The sequence below is a fragment of the Schistocerca americana genome, chromosome 8, assembly GCF_021461395.2.
Source record: "Schistocerca americana isolate TAMUIC-IGC-003095 chromosome 8, iqSchAmer2.1, whole genome shotgun sequence".
Lineage (NCBI taxonomy): Eukaryota > Metazoa > Arthropoda > Insecta > Orthoptera > Acrididae > Schistocerca > Schistocerca americana.
Window position 1 is genome coordinate 117426769 of NC_060126.1, and position 21313 is coordinate 117448081.

Sequence of the window (21313 nt, forward strand, 5' to 3'; positions counted from 1 at the left end):
GTCGTGGAGCAGCAAGCAAGCCCCCATCGTGCAGAGTCGGGCTGGAGCTACCGGCGGCGTGGAGTGTGAGGAGCTACGGAATTTGTCGCCCACCGATCATGGACATGAAAGTTGAGTCCTCACTTAACTTACTATCGAGCCTCAACTGTTTACATTTCTTCGTTTGATCCTGGTTGTTGCTTTTGGGACATTCCCGCGAGCAACAACGTGAGTGTATTTAAGTCGGATAAGATTCCAGCCGTCTTCCTGTGAAATTTAAGTTAATTTATTCCCTGTTTTGGAAGTTCACCAGCGGTATCTTCTTCCTTGTGGCCGTTGACGTTCCAGTTACCTGCCCTGGTCATTAACGTAATTTTAGACAGTGTATTTTCCTCATTGTGTTGTTGCTGTCGAGCGCGGTGTGTAGTTCGACAGCTGAGGTGTTGTTGATCGTTGTGGGCGCCAATATTCTGTGTGCCGTGTATTGAAATCTTGCGGTCGTTTTGCTGGCTGGGTGGAGTGGAACTGATCTCGTTGATTGGTCGGTCGGCTGTCTGTCGGTTGAGTTGCCTCCCGAGCAAGAAGTCGTTGGGCAGGCTGCCTGCCTCACCTAAACGGGCGATAGTGTTACAATCCCAGGCTGACCCTCGGAAACTACTGAGCGCCGTTCCTTGTGTTTCATGTAATAATTTCCCTGTTTTGATTTTAGTTATTTGATTGATGTGTGGCTTTTTGCCGTGTATCAGTATCTCTTAAATTAATGTGCTTGTCTTGCTCTTAAGGCATGAGACTGTTACTCTTTTATATGGGGCCTTCAGCCGAATTTTACTGGAGAGGTTTTAAGATAAGGCCTTCCTCCTTTTAGATTGGAAATCTTTCTAGGCCTTAAGCCATTAAACATATTTTGTTGATATGTGGCCTTCAGCTGGGTATTAATATCTCTCAAATTAGTGTCCTTGTCTTGCCCTTAAGGCATAAAATTGTTATGCTTTTGAATGGGGCCTTCAGACCAATTTGCATGAAATGTTTTAAGATAAGGCCTCCTGCCTTTTGATTGAAACTCCTCTTATTGCTTAATATGCGACCTCCAGCCTAGTTTCATTAAAATTAAATTGCTAAGGCCTTCAACCGATTTGATTGAAGGTTTAGAAAATATTCTTGGGTGAAACCTACAGAAGAATCTTGTATTTCAGTTTTGCTTAAGCCCTGGATTTTGAACGTGGCCTTCAGCTGATCTAAAGTTAATCAAAGTAGGTGGATTAAAGTTTTGAGTCTTTTGCACCCTTGTTGTAATATTGTGTGTTGATAAATAAAGTTTGTATGTTGAGTGCAACTGACAGGAACTTACTTTGGTCCCTTTCCACAACCTAATCCGCTCTGTCCCGCTAGCCCAGGCATTTCAAATGTTACAAACGTTAGTTTTATACAAAAAGCTGTAATGTTTTTCACTTAAAAGATTCGGGTGCATTACTTTACAGCACACACTAATAGTTACTGGTCAACCAATTAAAATTTAGAACTGGTACAAAAAATAGATGACCATTAAATTTAAAAAAAAATTATAGTCTCGTTCAAGATTTTTTGCTGCATTCATCTGAGCAATAGTTTGGGTAGAAGAAGCTGAAGGCCTTTACTGTGCCTACCATTCACGGTTTTTTACTTCATCGTCATCATCGTTATCATTATCATGATCTGCCATATGTGATGTGGCCTCTTTGAGTCGGCGTGCAACGTAGGACGGCTGTCTTTCTCAAGTGTCTGTCCCATCTGCCCGGAGATCTTCCCCTTGGTCTTTTTTGGTGCATTGAGCTTCAGTCTGGTACTTGTTTTGACCAACTGCCATCTTTTCTTCGAGCGCCATGACCAGCCCACTGCCATTTCAAGGTAATCACTCATTCCACTGAATCTCTGACCTTTGTTGTCTGTCTGAGATTAATTTCTTTCTCTCTTGTGGAGCCCAATATAGATCTTTCTATTCCTCTTTGGGCTACTATCAGTTTTCTAACACCCACGTCTCACAGCAATAAGTTATTACTGACAGTAAACTTTGGTCAAAAACTGTTACTTCAACTCGGTTGAAATCTTGGACTTCAACTTTATGCCAACTTCAGAGCAGACTGACGCAAGTTCGCTAACCAGTATTTGAAGTTCTTCTGTATTATTTGCACAGTACAATATCATCACCGTCCTGAGGTTATTAAATCACTTTTCCAGATTTTGGGTTCTCTTTGTTTCCCAATATAATTTAGGCATTGCTTTCTCGAGGACTGGTGAAAATAGTTTTGGAGATATAAAGCCGCCTCGTTTTACGTCCTTTCCGATCAGTATTTCATTGTTTCCTTCAATTATATTCACAAACGCTGTGGGAGTTTTGTATATATTGTATAAAACTTTAATATACTCCTGTTCTATTCCATGCTCTACTACAGTCACGAACACAGCTGGGTGACTGGTCGACTCGAATGTCTTTTTCAAAACCGACAAAGGCAAGACAAAGAGGTAGATGGTACTCATTTGTTCTACTAATTGTTTCACGTAGATTGAGGATATAATCAGTTCAACTAAACTCTGCGCGGAACCCAGCTTGGCCGGCCGTTGTGGCCGAGCAGTACTAGGCTCTTCAGTCCGGATCCGCGCTGCTGCTACGGTCGCAGGTTCACATCCTGCCTCGGGCGTGGATGCGTGTGATGTCCTTAGTTAGGTTTAAGTAGTTCTAATGGGACTGATACCCTCAGATGTTGAGTCCCTTAGTGCTTCGAGCCATTTGAACCATTTGAACTTTTTGAACACAGCTTGCTCAATGGTTTGGGCCAGGACAAGTATAGTGCTCAGTCTGGTAGTCAAAATTCTGATAAAAACTTTGTACAGTATGGGCAGGAGGCTGATAGGCCGATAGTTCATTATAACTTTAGTGCTACCTTTGTTATATATTAGGATTATTTTGGCTTCATTCCTGTCTCTTGGTAGTTTTCCACTGTGTAAACAATTTGAAAATATTTTCGCTAAATGTTTTACATTAATTTTATCCATTGTTTTTCAGTGTTTCGTCTGCGACTGTTTTATTTTCGTAAAATGAAGAACAAACCGCCTTCAGTCACAAATTGCGTTTATTTACTGCACTATGCATTTCGAGCCCTGGAGGCTCATCTTCAGGTGCTTTTTAGTGATTTCCATCAGGTTTTTTAGTTGTTTGCAGTTTAACATTGGTCCGCAGCTCTTGGTCGTGCGGTATCGTTCTCGCTTCCCACGCCCGGGTTCCCATGTTCGATTCCCGGCGGGGTCGTGGATTTTCTCTGCCTCGTGATGACTGGGTGTTGTGTGATGTCCTTCGGTTAGTTAGGTTTAAGTAGTTCTAAGTTCAGGGGAGTGGTGACCATAGATGTTAAGTCCCATAGTGCTCAGAGCCATTTGTTTAACACTGTATGATGTCTGCTTCTGTTGTGCAGTTGGTATACACAATACACATCTTTAATTTTGCAGTACATACTGGGATATGTACATAGTCACACACTTTTTCGTACATTGTGGTAGCAGAACTACTTTACGTGATACTGAAGCAGATCGGAATGTGGGGCTAATTCAACTCCGGAACGTTTTAGCTTTCTGTCTCACATCGTTACTCGAAGGTATGAAGCTTAATTGCCATACTTGCTTGAGAACGGGTCGGCAGTCTGATTTTTTAGGCCGTCCTTATCGTGGAGACCAGCCAGACGCCTTTGGTTGTCCGCTCCTCTGGCGTATAGACGCCGCTGGTGCTGCTACTCTTTGGTCCATCCTGGCTATTTAATTTCACCAGTGGCACCGATATATGGCAAGCTTTCTCTGACACACCTGGGGAAGCGTCCGATGGGGGACTGGCAAAATGGTTATTGTAATTAACTTCTGCATGTATGTGTGTGTTGGAGGGGGAGGGGGCGTGCTTGCGTGTATAATATGAAGGACGACTAACTGTGCTTATGCAGCAAATGCGTGAGTGGATGAGTCGTGTTGCGTTATTGTTGTCAATTGTATTGCTCACAACAGGTGTTTAAATTCAAACGACTGCGACAGCGCTGCTTTAATATACACTACCACACGAAAATTATCTAGACACACATTAGTGGTGTCTGCCCCCGGTAGTTGAGTGGTCAGCGGGACAGAATGTCAATCCCAAGGGCTCGGGTTCGATTCCTGGCTGGGTCGGAGATTTTCTCCGCTCAGGGACTGAGTGTTGTGTTGTCCTAATTATCATTATTTCATCCCCATCGACACGCAAGTCGCCGAAGTGACGTCAAATCGAAAGACTTGAACCCGGTGAACGGTCTACCCGACGGGAGGCCCTAGTCACACGACATTTTTTTTAAATATATTAGTGGTCACTAATATGAGTTCTGTCCACCGTTCGCGTTTATGATGGCTAGAACTATGCTGGTGTGATTTTCAGTGAGGTGTCTGAATGTCTGTGGAGGAATGGCGTACTATCCTTTCTCAAGAGGCGACATCAGACAGTGTAGCGATGTTGGACACTGACATCTGGATCGAAGACGACGATCTGTCTCATCCCAGACCTCTTCCGTTATGTTAAGGTCGGGACTCCGGGCAGGCAAGCCCATTTCGGAACTGCTAATGTCCACAGACCACTGCCGCACAGAGGCTGCTTTCTGATAGGATACATTGTCACCCTGATACAGGCAATCGTCGCCTCCGAAGTGTTACTATACTGTACGCAGCACACAATGCTGTAAAATCAAATCCTTCTGTATTTAGCGTTTTCTTAAGTATTATAAGGAGACCACTACCTAACTACGAAAAGCATCCCCATACTGAAGCATCACCTCTCCCGTACCTCACTGTTAGCACCAGACACGGTTCTCCAGACATTGACCAAAGCTAAAGCTTTCCATATAGATGTCGCAGAGTATCAGTCATCAACTGTCCACTGGCTTCGATCACACCACCACCTAATGTGTCGCGTAGCTTTACAACAGAAACATGTTGCTTATGATGGTTGCTAGAATATTACACGCCATTCTTCTTAATTCCATACCCACACTTATTGCGCTAGCTGGACGGTTGGTAGTACTTTAGAACTCCCAAGTGATTGCTCTTGCTGATTTCATGCTGTTATTTACAACCACCCTCCGCAATGCACGATGGTCTCTCTCCGCCAGTACAGGAGATGTACCTGGTCTTGGTTTAGCCTTGGCTGTTCCTTCGAGTTTCCACTTTACAATAACATCATCAACAGTCAACCTGATCAGCTTTAAGTAGATTCAAATGTTCCTGAAGGAGCTCTCCTGGCCGACCCATCCTGCTGTTACCGCTTTTGCACTGACAACACAATACCCTCCGCCACCTATACTTGCGGGTCCACCTCTACTGACATCTAGTGGAAAATGCCGCTTTACAAAGGGCGTCCAGATATCTTTGATGCAGCGGCGTTGACTTCCTTTGCCTTCAAAAGTGTTGTTGATGTCCCCGGGGTTCTGTTATTATCGTGGTTGGGGAACTAAATTTACATATACAGTGATTCCGGTACGTGCTATCGTAAGCTACCCTAACACCGAACGGTCTGATTGCCAATTATTAGAAATTACAGGCTCTTTGAGAGGTGGAATTGACGTTATAGGGTGTCGCTGCTCTGCATAAACATTTTATTTGGATACGCAAGTTGTGAGAACAGCTGCTCACAGGCCTACTTCATTAAACTTCTGCGTATTAATTTTATAACTGCTTTCTTTTATATATATATATATATATATATATATATATATATATATATAAGATACGTTGACTGTGCGTATGCCGTAGTTGGCAGGCAACAACTATTAGTACTGCGAATTCTGGTAGTATGTACTGGGTGATCAAAAAGTCAGTATAAATTTGAAAACTTAATAAACCATGGAATAATGTAGATAGAGGGGTAAAAATTGACACACATGCTTGGAATGACATGCGGTTTTATTAGAACCAAAAAAAAAGAAAGTTCACAAAATGTCCGACAGATGGTGCTGGACAGCAAAACGTCAGTGACTGCGCATGACAATCGTGTATAAAAGGAGCTGTAATAAGAGAGAGCATCAGATGCGCCAGCAGCCGCAGCATGTTGACGTTATCTAAAAAGACGCTTTCAGTGAAGCTGTATTATCAGAATGGGGAATGTGCTAGTTCAGCGTTACGAACCTATCGCCATAGGAAGGGGATTCGAACGGGTAAAGATCCGTTGACAAATGCAGTTGTAGCGAGAATGCTTTCGAAGTTCGAAGCCACGGGTTGTTTAGACGATAGACCCCGTAGCGGCCGACCAAGCACAAGGTGTAATGCTGCTGAGACAGTTCAGGAAGAACTGAAGACTGTAGCGGGTTCGTCTAATCACGGGGAATTCAGCGCTCGTGCAGTCGCACGTCGCAACGGCATTCCATACACTTATGTTTGGTTGGCACTTAGGCGTACACCCCGGTGCTATCCGTACAAAATCCATCGGCATCATAAACTGTTACCTGGTAATTTTATAAAGCGGAGGACATTTGCGGTGTGGGCGTTTCAAAAGATGGCGGAAGATGACGATTGGTTGAGCAACGTGTTGTGGACCGACAAGCTCATTTCACGCTCCGAGGGTCTGTCAGCGCCCACAACTGCAGAATTTGGGCTACCGAAAATCCTTGAACTGTCGTGGAAACTCCATCGCACGACGACGAAGTCACGGTATGGGTTGGATTTACCACATCTACCATTATCGGGCCTTTTTTCTTCGAGGAAATGCGTGATTCTGGTTTTGTAACTGCTACCGTGACGGGTGAGAGGTACGCCGATATGTTGCAGAATCGCATCATCCCCAGCCTGTCTGATAACCACCTGCTGGAACGTACGATGTTTATGCAGGATGGCGCTCCACCCCGTATTGCTAGACACGTGAAAGATCTCTTGCGCGCGTCGTTTGGTGATGATTGTGTGCTCAGCCACCACTTTCGCCATACTTGGCCTCCCAGGTCCCCAGACCTCAGTCCGTGCGATTATTGGCTTTGGGGTTATCTGAAGTCGCAAGTCTATCGTGATCGACCGACATCTCTAGGGATGCTGAAAGACAAGATCCGACGCCAATGCCTCACAATAACTCAGGATATGCTTTACAGTGCTGTTCACAACATTATTCCTCGACTAAAGCTGTTGTTGAGGACATGTTGAGCATTTCCTGTAAAGAACATAATCTTTGATTTGCCTTACTTTGTTATGCTAATACTTTGTTATGCTAATTATTGCTATTCTGATCAGATGAAGCGCCATCTGCGGACATTTTTTGAACTTTAGTATTTTTTGGTTCTCATAAAACCCCATGTCATTCCAAGCATGTGCGTCAATTGGTACCTTTCTATCTACATTACTCCGTGATTTATTCAGTTTTCAAATTTATACTTACTTTTCGAACAGAGCACTCCCGTCGCAATGACCCTAATTTATAACAATAAAAAAACCATAATGAAACGGAGGGACAGGCTGTGTGTGCACGTGTTACGACGTGATGCTTTGTTGAAAATTATCGCTGTAGGTATGGTGAAAGAAAAGAACTACAGGGGTAGGTCCACACGGGAGCATAGCAGCAATCCCGCTGCCCACCGCCAGTTCTTTCAAGAAGAGAACTCTCATGTACAAAGTAATAGTGGATCAATTAAAGTTAACATTTCACGAGTCTCAAAATTTGCAACGTCATGTCTGCTGAACTATGTGTCCTATAATGATTTAATGTTGAAGCTATAATCCGTGTCATAGTAATGAACTAATATGCTAAACTTCACCCCTGATGCTGATGTTTTGCTGCACGAATAGCCAAAATATGGTAAGAGGTAAGTTTTTCCTCTCCATACGTTCCCTTGTAAGAGGAGAGGGTATGTGAGCGAAGAAAATTTTCGAGGAAGTTGCAAATTATGTGGAAAGCTTATTGGAAGTCCGTGACTGCTCTGATTCTCAAAATTGGGTACTATAGCGTGGCTAATTAGCACATCATGAGTTGTGCTGCCTCTAGACATTTATGCTGTTTCTAATTGTAATAATTGACATAGTGTCTTAAACTTTTAACATAAGATTAGACCTCTTAACCCTTAAATGCATTTTTTTTCTTTTTCAAGCTGTTAAATTACCACGTTTAATTTCTAGTGACTACATTACGAAAAAAATATTGAAAATTTTTTATTGAAGTTAAGAAAGCACTATTGTTGACAATCGCTACAAACACAAAAGCAGACCTAATTCCAGATATATCGTAAAGACACTTGAATTAACTGTCTACACCATATCTACTTGCGTTTTCAAAATAAGAAAAAGTAATTTTCAAACCCACAAATCGGTGCACAAACATTAAAAAAACGTCTCTATTTTCCGCCGAAACCCACGCGCGGCCGTACATTCACACAGCTGATTGTCGAACTGTTTCAGTTCATCCTGCCATTTACGATCGCTATGAACAGAACTACTAGCAGTTTAGCAACTGCGGTATAGTGTATGCACTTAACTACATAACGAATTTGTTACAAAATGTTGCTCAGTATAGGATACATCGAAGAAATGAAGTCTGTAGCTGATCAGCTTCCGTATGTATTAAAGGATGAATTTGTGTATTTTTATTATAACTTCAAATTTTCAAATTCAGCCACTAATTATGTAAAATATTAAGAATCAAACGTTTGTTCCTACTGGAAGCCGTTAAAAAGGCAGTCTGTAACAGGTATCTGGAAAACGCTGTAGTTGTTTAGTGATACAGATAAGGCACATTATCGACAATGTGAGATGCAGAGCAGTTAAGCTGAAACGAACAGGGCAGCCAGTGACAGCAGGGATGGTATGCTGCTGCATCAAACCTCGTCTTGAGTTCATGAACAGAACAGCAACGATACCGCAGGGGACGAGACTTGGCGAACGCGCCCAAACGCCAGTGCAGGCAGACGATGATGCTGTAGTCCGGCTGAGGCACGCGTGTTATCGCCGCCGGAGGTCGCAAGGTCGCCACGAGGAGCCGTGCTGTTCTGTTTTGTCAGCCGGCAGCAGCCCACGGCGCACAGCACGCAGCACGCCGGGCCTTGGACGTTATCCGGTCACAGAGTACGGCGACGCGGCTAAGCGAGTAGGCGTCCAGTCCACGCGAGTCGCGTGTCAGTGCAGTCAGCTGGCGGCGCACACGGCATCGCTATGCACCGGCTCGTCTACTACCGCCACCTCGAGTTGATCAGCGCTGCAGGGTGAGCTTAACGCAGTCCTCCAGGGCAGAGCAGCGCGTCACATGTGGCAGTGTTATTATGATTATCATCTTAAATTTTTGTGTCACAGTGGAGACTCAGTGTTTCAGAAACGAAAACTGAATTATTGTAAGAGTGAGGGAGAGACTTAATGACTGTAAGAGAGAAAGAGAGACTTAGCGAGTGTAAGAATATTGGAGAGAGAGATTCATCGAGTGTAAGATTCTGTGTATGTGTGAGTATATGTGTGTATTTGTGCGTGGGCGGGTGGGTGGGTGTGTTTGTGATTGCGTGGATGCGAGGGTGGGCGGGTGAGTGGGAGACTGGGTGAAGCAAAGAGAGAGAGAGAGAGAGAGAGAGAGAGAGAGAGAGAGAGAGAGAGAGAGGGCTAGTGGAACAGAGTCATAGAGAGGGAGGAAAAGACTGAGCGAATGCAGTTCAGAGAGGAATTGACAGAATGAAAAATAAATTGAGTAAGAGTGAGTGACTGAACGAGTTTAAGATGGAAAATGAGAGGGGGGAGTTCGGGATGGCGAGGATGGGTGAAGTAGGGAGGAGATTAGCTGAATGCATGAGGGATGTGGAGGTTGAGGGATTGTATGAATTGAACAGAAATAGAGAGAATAATATCATAAATGCACGTGCCATGGAGGACGCATTGTAATCATCGAAACATAGGCAGTGTAATAATATAAGTGAATGTGACAAGGAAAGATTTTTTGTACGAAAACGACGAGTCACTGATTTCAAATCAAACCAGTTTTAGCAACTTCTTGAGCTGTGAGCAACGTGCGCAGATAGCTGTTAAAAGAGGAACATGTAGTCCTGCGAATCGTTTGACCTTTCAGTCTAGTGAACAGTAGTTTTTCCGCCTTTCAGCAGGAACTTAGTCTGCTACGTGTACGTGGAAATAACGAGTCAGCTCACGTTACTAATGGACTATTTGTCGTGGTGTATTAATGCACAACTGAGGAAGTACCTGCAGCAAGCGTTGAGAGTGAAACGTCTTGTTTGCATCCGCATAGTGACTATGAAGCTGTTACCGCTGTCATTCCTTTTATGTTCACACAGGACTGTGGCCATATGAGTATTGGAACTGTATATGATAAGTGGCAAACATTTGCAAAAAAAAAAAAAAAAATGTTTGCAACCAATGACAACCTTTTACCTCGGTATGCACATGTCTGATCAAGTCTTAATTTTAATAAGAGCGATTCAGCTCAACAGATTGTGGGATATGTAATGCTTGTTGGATGATACGGACGAAACAAAATAATAATTTTATGTTGTTCTGAAGATGGCTCGTCAGGGACCTGAAACTAGTTATCAATAAAGATATTTTTCACGTCTTGAACTGGGGTTTTTGATCCATACATTCTAACATCGCTTGTCACCCTATTTCACAATGTGAAATTACAGCAAAATAAATGAGACTAGTTATGATTCCTTAATCCGGTATTCAAAAGATACCAGGGCTTCACGTTTCGTTTACTACATTGCTTTGCACCTCACTATATTATGACCATGTTGTGAGTTTTTACATAGAGCTGATATTTAGTCAAGATGTAACTTTATGTTACTGGAAATTTTAAGGTATAGACTCTCCTTGTACAATGTGGTCAAAACGAAACTGGCGCACAAAATATTTAAGCCACTTTAAAAGATAGGCAACCCAAGTTACATCACCTGCCGCAGTTGCGGATGATGTAAGGTGGGTTGCCTATCTTAAGATACATGAAATACTTTGACAACCTGTTTTACTTTGTCCAAGCTGTTGGCAATTTATTTATCTGCGATAAGCTTCATATTGCAATTACTTCTATACAACAAATAATGAATAATATGAACACACTGCTCGGGCACTCCAGGTATTCATGTCTCTTATGCGTCTGGCGAAAGTCTTTTGGAAAGTCTTGAGTTATTCATGGCCCAGAGTGGTGAGGATACAGTGCTTGCAAAACACCATTGGTTACTGTTGGGACTTGTCGATTATATAAATGGCAGCCGTTGCTGCAGTCGGCTGCTTCGTGCCTTGTTGGCAGTAATCCGGAATCTTGGCGGGAACTGGGTCTGAGAGAAGTTGGCTCGGTCTTTGCGCCTTATAATACCTACGCCACGGCTGCAGCGGCGAAGTAAGTTCTCCGCAAAGTTGACAAAGAACCTTTTGTTCAAAGTTGAGCCGTCTTCGCCGTTCCCCACACAAACGTCCCATGGTTCCTATTGCAGGACTCTGCGTCATTAATTGCTTTCAGCAGCATCGCTGTCAGAACTCAGGGTGCACTTATCCTTCTGAGTGCCACCGGCACACACAGTTTTGATGCTGCTCTACGTGTACAACTTTTAAGGGGTTTAAATAACGTCTATCTACTCTACAAACCATTACCTCTCTCAGCGACAAGCTCGTAGATTATTCGGGCCAGCGTATTTTGTTGATCATAAAGCGCTGCACTTTGCCTTCACATCTCTGGCTGTCGATGTACGATATTTATACTTCCAGAATGAGATTTTCGCTCTGCAGCGGAGTGTGCGCTGATATGAAACTTCCTGGCAGATTAAAACTGTGTGCTCGACCGAGACTCGAACTCGGGACCTTTGCCTTTCGAAAGGCAAAGGTCCCGAGTTCGAGTCTCGGTCGGGCACACAGTTTTAATCTGCCAGGAAGTTTGATATTTATACTGTTATTTATTAGTTGCGAGAATAGATGGCGTGAATGTGAGTCTTGTTTCCACTATATTTCGTTCGTTTTGCGTATTGTTTCCGTACGCGGATAGAACTCATTATTGGTATTCTGTGTAAGAGAAATGGCCCGCCGTGCTTTATCTGATGAAGAAATTGCCACCGTGTGGGATTAGCCGAGCGGTCTACGGCGCTGCAGTCACGGACTGTGCGGCTGGTTGCGGCGGAGGTTCGAGTCCTCCCTCGGGCATGGGTGTGTGTGTTTGTCCTTAGGATAATTTAGGTTAAGTAGAGTGTAAGCTTAGGGACTGATGACCTTGGCGTTAAGTCCCATAATCTTTCACACACATTTAAAAATTTTTTGAAGAAATTGTCGATTTCTGAGTTTTTTTGAAAGATAGATAGTGAAAGTAATTCGGGTGACAGGTGTCTTTGAAAGGGACGGCAACATCATGTGTTCAGGTACAGAACTGTAAAATAATAGCGGAAACGGTATTTTCATTTGCTCTTACTAGGAGTATTGAATGCCTTTTGGTTACATTGTTCATTTCAGACCAAGAAAATGATAATATCTGGTTTCATTACAAATTTTGCCAACAGCTCCAAATAATCAAAACGGACCTGTAGGCTGAGTTACACAGATACAGTTCCTGTAACATTTACCACCCACTAGCAAAAAAATTGTCTCCAGTGTATGTTATGTTTATTCTTCAAAATCAAAGGAAGGAAGTGGGAAAGCAAATAGACACGTTATTGGTGGGAACAGTGTTGTGTGGTGTTATGTATGGAACCCTGTTCTAAAACATTTTATATGAAAATGAGTTATCAATCTAAGTAGAAAGTGCTATTGTATTTAAATATGCTATTCATCACTGATCATTATGTATTCATGAAGTCATTTTCTCTATACATATGAATGTGCAACTTCTTTTAATTTTACGAAAACAAAAACCTTTTGCTGATTGGCGCGTTCATATGGCCGCTGGAACATCACTGATTTGTATCATACGACAATGTTCATCATTTCTCACTTTTCAGGGATGTCTGAGGTATTCGTCTTATTATTAACATAATAATCATTTCTTAGTACAGATGTATTGTCGAATGCAGTTCTCAGAGACTGTACTATTTTATATTCGAAATAAAATTAGTAGGACACAGGTATTCCAGCAGGCCTTATTTGTAAAATTATTTATCGGTTTGAAATATAATGTGATGCTATTTCGTTCCTTTTCATTAACCCTTTCATGGATAAAATCGATTTTATTTTACAGATTTTTAAAATATGAAGGTGATACTTTCTTTTCAACCTCATTATTATACTTTCAACATGAAAATATCTTTTAGTTCTCCTTTTTCACAATAGGAAGTGGGACATGTCCCACGAAACATTGCGGGTTACCCTTTCTGTTGGCTGAGTGATTAAGTAATTTTCTTTTTTAGACATAAACAGGCTTCAGTTGGGAATAAAATAACTACAAATTATACATTAATTTAATCTTTCATTTGTTTACTGCTGGCGTAAAAAAATATTCATTACATTTGAGTTTTCATGAAAGATGATGAAAACTTACAGAACCTTACATGCCATGAAACTTGGAAAAACATAGAGTGGCACAAAATGGTACGCCAGAAGCAGTGCAAACAAATTTTGTTCTATTCTCTTTAAATTTTGTACTGCGGAATCTGCATCGCTTCCTAGTGTCATTCAAATGGCTCTGAGCGTTATGAGACTTAATATCTGAGGTCATCAATCCCGTAGAACTTAGAACTACTTAAGCCAAACTAACCTAAGGACATCACACACGTCCATGCCCCAGGCAGGATTCGAACCTGCGATCGTAGCGGTATCACGGCTCCAAACTGAAGCGCATAGAACTGCTCGTCCACAGCGGCCGGCCTAGTGTCACTGAAATTCGGTACATGTTTGCCTGCGTTCACGAGCCGGACATAATCTGGCACAGTAGAAGTTCCTATCTTTGCTGGAAAGAAAGCAGACATTGAACCCCTCTTTTTCCTGGATGAATACCCCTTAATCAGTTGTCTTGTGATCTGTGGCGAAAGGTTAATGAAAGCACCCGAACAAGAAACGAACTCAAGAAAAAATGCGCGGTAGCAAGTTATGATTTTCTAAAACACCAAAAGATGCTTTAAAGAACAGGTAAAGGTTTCTTTGACTAAGCACTAAATACCGGCCGTTAACACTGGCCTCTGCAGTTGAATTACAGAATGTTTTAACTTCACTTCCTCATTAGTCACAAAACACGAAAAGTAATGCATTCATCATCTGCTTCAATAATATGTCGGCAATTCTGAATGTTACAGTGAAACTGCTTCCAAGACACCCAAGAACAATTTTCTCTCGATACATGGTGTAGTAGCTTCTCAAAACAATTGCCGTCTCCACTCAATACACAGGCTCAACTCACCACCGGAATCAGAAGCATAGTCATGTGTCGCCACACCGTCGTAGTCATTCCAGCGATATGGCGAAACTGATCGGTCCGCAGGAAAAATCCTACCGCCGCGAGTGCAGCGCCCTCGCAGCACTTGCGGCCGCCGTATGCGTCACTACAGTTGCGCGCGATCAGCTCTGTACTAGTTTGAGTGGGGATTCTAATTCACGGGTACTGGTGACGGAAATTAGCCGTCACAATGGTCTCGAATCGATTATTAGGTTCCTTGGATTCTTCCTTACTCATACTGGTCGACCCAAGCGTCAGCAAACGTGATGAAGTTTGTCAACAGATGCTCAGGAATTCATTGCATTGAATGGTAGTCCCCGGTATCATCGAGTGAACGTTTATGAGACTCTTCTTGTTTGTCATTGGGTTTCTCATGCACTTCGTGTACCGTTACTGTCCAGTATTGCTGTTGGACATGGAAAAAAGACTCATTTGTGAAAACAGCAAACAGGAGCTATCAAGGAAGTAAAGGGATCAGAAGTGAAATAATTAGTATGTACATTATACACTTCAAACGTCCCCTTAGAAAAATTAATGAATTACTGTGCTGATAAACCTCTTGCATTATTTGCTTTTCAAACAGCTGAGCAAAACTGAACGTACTCAGACATTACTCTCTTTACTTATTCTGATCAACACTAAACCGACACACAATATTTTTAGCGCAACGCAATCTGACTTTCAAAAATCCCTACAAAAGAATGGCCCTGACTAACAATAACCTATACCTTTCATAAATCACTTACCTCACAAAAATCTTCGTTACTCAAACTACTGCAATACAGCGAACGCCACTACTGCTAGCAAAATAAAAGATTCAAGCTACTGAAGGCACTAACTACTGACAGGCATAGTTACCAAATGAAAGATCTTGATAGAGAACAAACAATGTATTTACATTAATAGTGTTCAAAAGTCGTTATATATATATATATATCAGTTCATGACATCCAGTCTTACAAATTTACTGTCTCTGATGGATACACGTCCAAATCATCCGCTCTCAAAACTCCGCCATTTCTCTCCCCACATCCACCACTGCTGGCGGCTCACCTCCAACTGTGCAACGCTACGCGCTGTTCACATCCAACTGCCCAACACTACAATAGCGACTATTGCAACAATACCACCCAGCCACAGACTGCACGCAGCACAGCCAGTGATTTTCGTACAGAGCGCTACGTGGCGGTGGCGTTACCAGCCTACTTACACACTAAAAAAGGCGGCGCATCGCGAAGGAATTACCCGAATGAGACGGAAATCGGTAGATTGATGTACATGTGCAGACAAACAAATTATCACAATTTCTGAAAAAAATGAATGATTTACCGAAGGGAAAGAGCTTCACAAATTGAGAAAGCCAATAACGTGTTGGTCTCCTCTGGCAATGGAAATGAGTGTCTGAGGTCCTGCCGCCTTGGTGCAGGTCTTCGACGCCACACTGGGCGACACTGAATGGGGATGAAATGATGATGAAGACAACAAAACACCCAGTCCCTGAACGGAGAAAATCCCTGGCCCAGCCGGGAATCGAACCCGGACCCGTAAGACGGCAATCCGTGACGCTGACCACTCAGCTATTTTTTTTTTTAATTTTATTTATTTATTTATTTTTTTATATTTTTTTAATGTTTTAATTTTGAGAGTGTTCAGTTATGAGTAGGTGGAGACAAGGCGGGCAGGGGTCGGAACCCGAGACCTGGCCGCGATGTCTCCCCACTCCCGTCCCTGAATCACTCCCTCAAAGTAGCTTTTTGATTTATATTTCTTTTATTTTATTATTTTTATTATGTTTTTTTACCAGGAAAAGGCTAAATGAGAAAAAGATCTTTAGTGGTACAAACTTAAATACAACAGAAATGCCATCCTTCCGGCGAAAATAACACAAGACATTATACTCGTAGAAGGCGAGGAATTTTTTTTATGAACAAGGTGTAGGAAAAAAAAGAATAATAATACTGATGTAATCTAAGAGATGTGAAGCAATATACAGTGGAGTGAGGGAAAAACCAGTGTTTTCTGGTGTAGTGCATAAAAGAAAGGAGGCGCGTGTCCATGCGCCTACTCCATTGTGGGTTACAATGTAGAAAGTAGCGCGGGGAGTCTCAGATGTCAGCAGGGGGGGGGGGGGGGGGCGGGCGGGAGTGCTGTCGGCGTGTGGCACCATCCAACTGAGCGGGGTTGAAGTAAAGATCGCATGTAGATAATTGGCGAAGAAGGCGCAGTGTTCGACGGTTTGTAAGTACTGCCAGAAATCAAGGCGTGATTTGTCGCCATCATTATACATGTAGGTGATCGTCCATCCCTTGACCCACACAATCGCATGATTTTTGGTGGCGGGGAAATAAGTATTCTCACGATGGATAAAAGTCCATGGGTCAATCGAGTCCGGCGGAACGCGGAGGTAACAGGCAACGAACTGTCGGGCTAGTTTCCAGACGTCACTGGTGGCAGCTCATGTCAGTTGATGGACATCGTCATCCACGAGGTGGCAAATGGAACAAAGTGGAGAGTCCTTTAGTCCGATGGCGAATTTTTCATTTGCGACTTGGTACCATGTTGCCCGGACGTTGGAGGGAAGAAGAGGCTGGTGGATGTGACGCCAAACCGTTGGCCACCGCGTGGACGGACGTCTCAGTTCGATATTGTTGCTGGATGTGGAAAGAAGGAGTGGGTGTAAAAATCTTAAAAGGTCGAGGAGAACGCGTGGTCGGTAAGTGTGTGTGAGCATAACTGAAGTCGACGATCAAATCAGAAATGTGCGTCAGATGGTGCTTGATGTGTCCGACTGGTACTGGTGGTGTTGTGGTCGCGGGCACAAGAATTTCCAGCAAGCTGCGCGTAAGGGAGGTGCCCCCGTGCCACTGCTTGTGCATGGTGGACATGTACAAGGACGCCGCGCGGAGTCGCACATTGACAAGGCCGAGGCCTCCCGCTCGCGGGGGAAGGGTGAGCGTGTCGTAGCGGACCTTAAAGAGCGTACCGACCGTGAGGAAGTACCCAAAGGCAGCCTGGAGGCTGCGTCCAATAGTTGATGGCAGCGGGAGGACCTGTGCGATGTGGACCATTCTGGCCGCCACATGTTGATTGAGGTATTGGACACGTTGTAAAGGATCGAGTCGTCGGAGAAGATTTTGTCGCACCGTCGTGCGGATAGTTTGGAGTGCACGCCGAAAATTGATGGCAGCGGAGCGGCGCACGGTGGAGGTGAAAATGATACCAAGATATCGTAGTTTTTGTACACACGGGAGAGGTGCTAAGTCGTCGTGCGAGAGGCCGCGTCCAATGGGCATCGCCGCGGATTTAGCCACATTCATGTTACTGCCCGCTGCAGTGCCGTACGTTGATATCAAATCAAGTACCGTGTGTGTTTCACTCCGTGAGTGGATCAAGAGGAGGAGGTCGTCCGCATACGCACTACATCGAAAACTGTGCTGTCGCAAAGTGAGACCAGAAAGGTGGCTCGCCAGACTCCCGATGAGTGGCTCCAGGCTTATGGCATAGAGTAGGGTCGAAAGTGGGCAGCCTTGCCGTACGGAACGCCGGATCGCCACTGGTTCCGCCACACGGCCATTAACCTGAATCAGCGATTCGGCGGTGCCGTACAGGCGCCGGATAACGTCGATAAAGGCTGGTGGAAAACCCATGCGGTTCATCACTGAAAACAGAAAAAGATGCCGCACTTTGTCGAATGCGCTGTCAAAATCAATGGCAACCACTGCGGCGCGGAGTCTGCACGCCGCTGCCAGTGCAATTAAATCGCGACATTCTCCTGTGGCCGTTTGTATATTAACTTCGCCGCCCGGAGTTGTCTGTTCCGGGGATAGAATGCTCGGCAGGATCTTGCGGCATCGCGTTGCCAGTAGGCGTGTAAAAATTTTACAGTCTGCGTTAAGCAGAGTCAGGGGACGGTAATGTGCTGTCGTCACACCTGGTGTCGGTTTGTGGATGGGTATAATAAATCCCGTGACGAAGGACGGCGGTACGGCGTTCCCGATCGTCAGCAGTTCATGAAACATCGTTGTCCACCGTGACGCCATTAGTGTGAGGAAAGCGCGATAAAATTCTATCGGCAATCCGTCGACACCAGGTGACTTATTCAGAGCACCTTTTTTGATTGCATCGTGAATTTCGTGACGCGTAATGGGCTCCATCAGCTCGTCCGCTTCGTCGCTGGTGAGGGTGTGAGTTACGTGTGGTAACACAGACTCCTCAGCGTGGTTGTTGGTAGGTTTCTCCTGGTACATTGTGCGGTAGTGGTCGACAAAGGCAGTGACGATATCGGCCTTGCAAGTGACGTGCTGGCCGTGACAGGTGGTGATCTCGGTGATGAGCTGTTGTCGTCGATGTTTCCTACCGGAGTCGATATGATGCATGGTCGGATGTTCTTGTTCCGCCAAATCTTGACATCGGGTTCGCACCATAGCCCCCTGCAGTCTACGGCGTGTCAGTTACAATTTGCGCCTTAATCCTGCTGCGTTCCTTCTGGGTGTCGGGGGTGGGCGTTTGGGCGTCCAGGTCGTGGAGAACGGCGTAGAAATAGTCGGTAGTGTGCCGGCGCCACATAGCAACTTCATTTCCATACTGAATCAAAGTACGTCGAATGGCAGGTTTGGCACATTCCAGCCACCAGGTCAAGATCGTGCAGTATTTAGGTAAGCGACGTTCACAGATGGCCCATGTCTCGGTAACACGTTGAAGACATTCGGGATCATGAAGATGGGAGGTGTTTAGCTTCCACGGTGCACGACTACGCCAGACCATTTGCTTGGGGAAGAGAATGTTGCAGATGTAGGGACACTGGTCCGAAAAGGCGAGGGGCCAAAGTTCTGCACCTTGGACTGCAGGTGTGAGTTCCCGAGAGACGTAAATTCTATCAAGGCGGCTCGCAGAGTGACTCGTCTGGTAAGTATGTCCAGGCGCGTCGCCGTGCTGAACTTCCCAAGTGTCGCGGAGCAACAGATCTCGGACGACGAGACGCAGTTCTTGACAGGTGTTGTAGTGGGGCACTTGATCTTTAGGGTGCAAGACAGAATTAAAATCACCCTCAAGCAAGTAATGGTCGCGGCGTCCAAGAAACAGAGGAGCGATTTCTTCTGAATAGAAGAGTGCCTTGTCGCGTTTGCGGGTGGAGCCTGACGGAGCGTAAATGTTGACAATACGCGTCCCCATGACGGCCATGCCTCTGGCAGATGGAAGGTATGTGATATCGGCCACTGGAATGCCTTCTCTGGCGTAGATGGCTACGCCGCGTCCCAGGAGGTCACCAGGAGAAGGATAAGTGTGATATCCCGCGACGTCTGGAAGTGTGGCCAAGTGTACTTTCTGTAGTAGTGCGATATCGACGTCCGACGCTCATATCATCTCTCGCAGCAGTTGAAGTTTCACGGGTGAGCTAATGGTGTTAGTGTTTATCGTCGCTAATCGGTAGGTTTGGAGCCGTACCCCGCCGTGGAGGGGAAATTCACCGGCGGAGGATGAAGAGGGGCGAGGTAACGGCGAGTCGAGCCGTACGCCACCTGACGGCGTTATCAGCGGCGTATTAATGCTTCCGTCTGGGGTAACTCTGTCCCCAGCGTGTGGTCCGGGTCCTCATCGACGTCCTCACTCCACACCATTGAAGCCGTTGTCGTTGTGATGGTCGTACGTTCCACTCCGGTCATAGGGGTGGAGGACATCTCGGCGGCAGTCGCATCGGTGGAGTCCATTGGTTCAGGAGCACCCGGGCGAGCCAGGAGAGTAGGCATCGACACAGCCACATTCGGCGTCATGTTGTCGTCATTCGTATCGTCGTGCAGGTTCTCCGAGGCCTCGTCGGGTCGGACGGCCTCTGGAGCGTCAGGGGGAGGTGATCCGTCTCGTTCCGAGACCGTACGGCGCCTCCTCTTGCGCCTCTTAGGTGAACGTTGTTTGCGGGTTCGTCCCTCCGTGTCGGAAGACGGAAGGGAGTCGCGTCGCTCTGAGAGGAAGGCCGTCGCGGGAACGTGAAATGAAGGGGCGTCCATATGTTCAGGCGGTTGGGTGTCGGTAGTCGTCGCTGTTGGTAGTGGCGCCGGAGTAGCGTCAGGCTTTGAGCGCGACGTGTCGGCTCTGGCGGTATCCGTAGCAGCTGGAAGAGTCACCGGTACATGATCCGACGGGCGGCGGTCGGTGGGAGGAGAAGAGAGCGCCGATGCTTAGGTGATCGGTAAAACCGTTCGTCGGAGCCGGAGGTGCCACGGTAGCGGCTGGCAATCGGGTGATTCGTCGCTGAAGACACTCAGATCTGAGGTGGCTTTCTTTGCCGCACGCGGAACAGGTCTTGGGTTGGCCGTCGTATATGACAACCGCGTGGCACCCGCTAATTTGCAGGTAAGATGGCACGTGACGATGGAGGTCGATGGTGATCTGCCGTACACCGTTAAGAACGGGGTACGTTTGGAATTGCGCCCAGCGTTCGGCAGTGAGGCCATGTACAGTGCCATAACGTCTTCCGCCGGAAGCTCGAACGGGAGTTCGAAAACTCGTATGGTGCGCATTCCTAAGCCGGCATGGTCGACAGTGACCGCTCCGACATTGCCGTCGATGTGGCAAAAGCGTAATCCATGGTTGGTGTCACGAAATATTCTTTCACATACCGCGTCATTGACGACTTTGACGTACACAGTACTGTTTAATATGGACAAATGGATGCCCAAGATGTCGGAAGCTGGGATCTTAGCAACGTCGCGTAGTAAGCGTTCCACTTCCGAGGCCTTTGGTCGTGCGTAGTCGTTGCAGAAGTTGAATCGTAAAGTTGATTTTTGAAAACGGTTGGCCATGGTTCTAGTGCACGTAAGCGACACGTAAGTGACGGCCGCTGAAATGTAAACAACAGCGAGCGTGCGTGCTCCCCAGGCGGAAACAACAACACGTACGCACTCCACGGCGGCGAAAGCCGGACTTAAATTTGGTTTGGCATTAATTCAGAGCACTTGGATTTCCTCCTGAGGGATATCGTGCCAAATT

At 45.4% G+C, this 21313-nt stretch overlaps 1 protein-coding gene across 2 annotated transcripts in view; it reads left to right on the forward strand.

Annotated features, from left to right (window-relative positions):
- The window catches only part of LOC124544807 (calcium/calmodulin-dependent protein kinase kinase 1), a 1492928-nt gene that overhangs the window by 1043096 nt on the left and 428519 nt on the right, over positions 1 to 21313 (forward strand). Inside the window, exon 1 of one of the 2 annotated variants that reach the window (XM_047123493.1) lies at positions 9001 to 9188. The exons of the other annotated variant lie outside the window; for it this stretch is intronic. Within the exon in view, the coding sequence (XP_046979449.1) occupies positions 9139 to 9188 (50 nt within the window). The 5' untranslated portion in view covers positions 9001 to 9138. Of the gene's footprint in view, positions 1 to 9000; positions 9189 to 21313 lie in introns of those variants that run through there. 2 annotated transcript variants of the gene reach the window in all.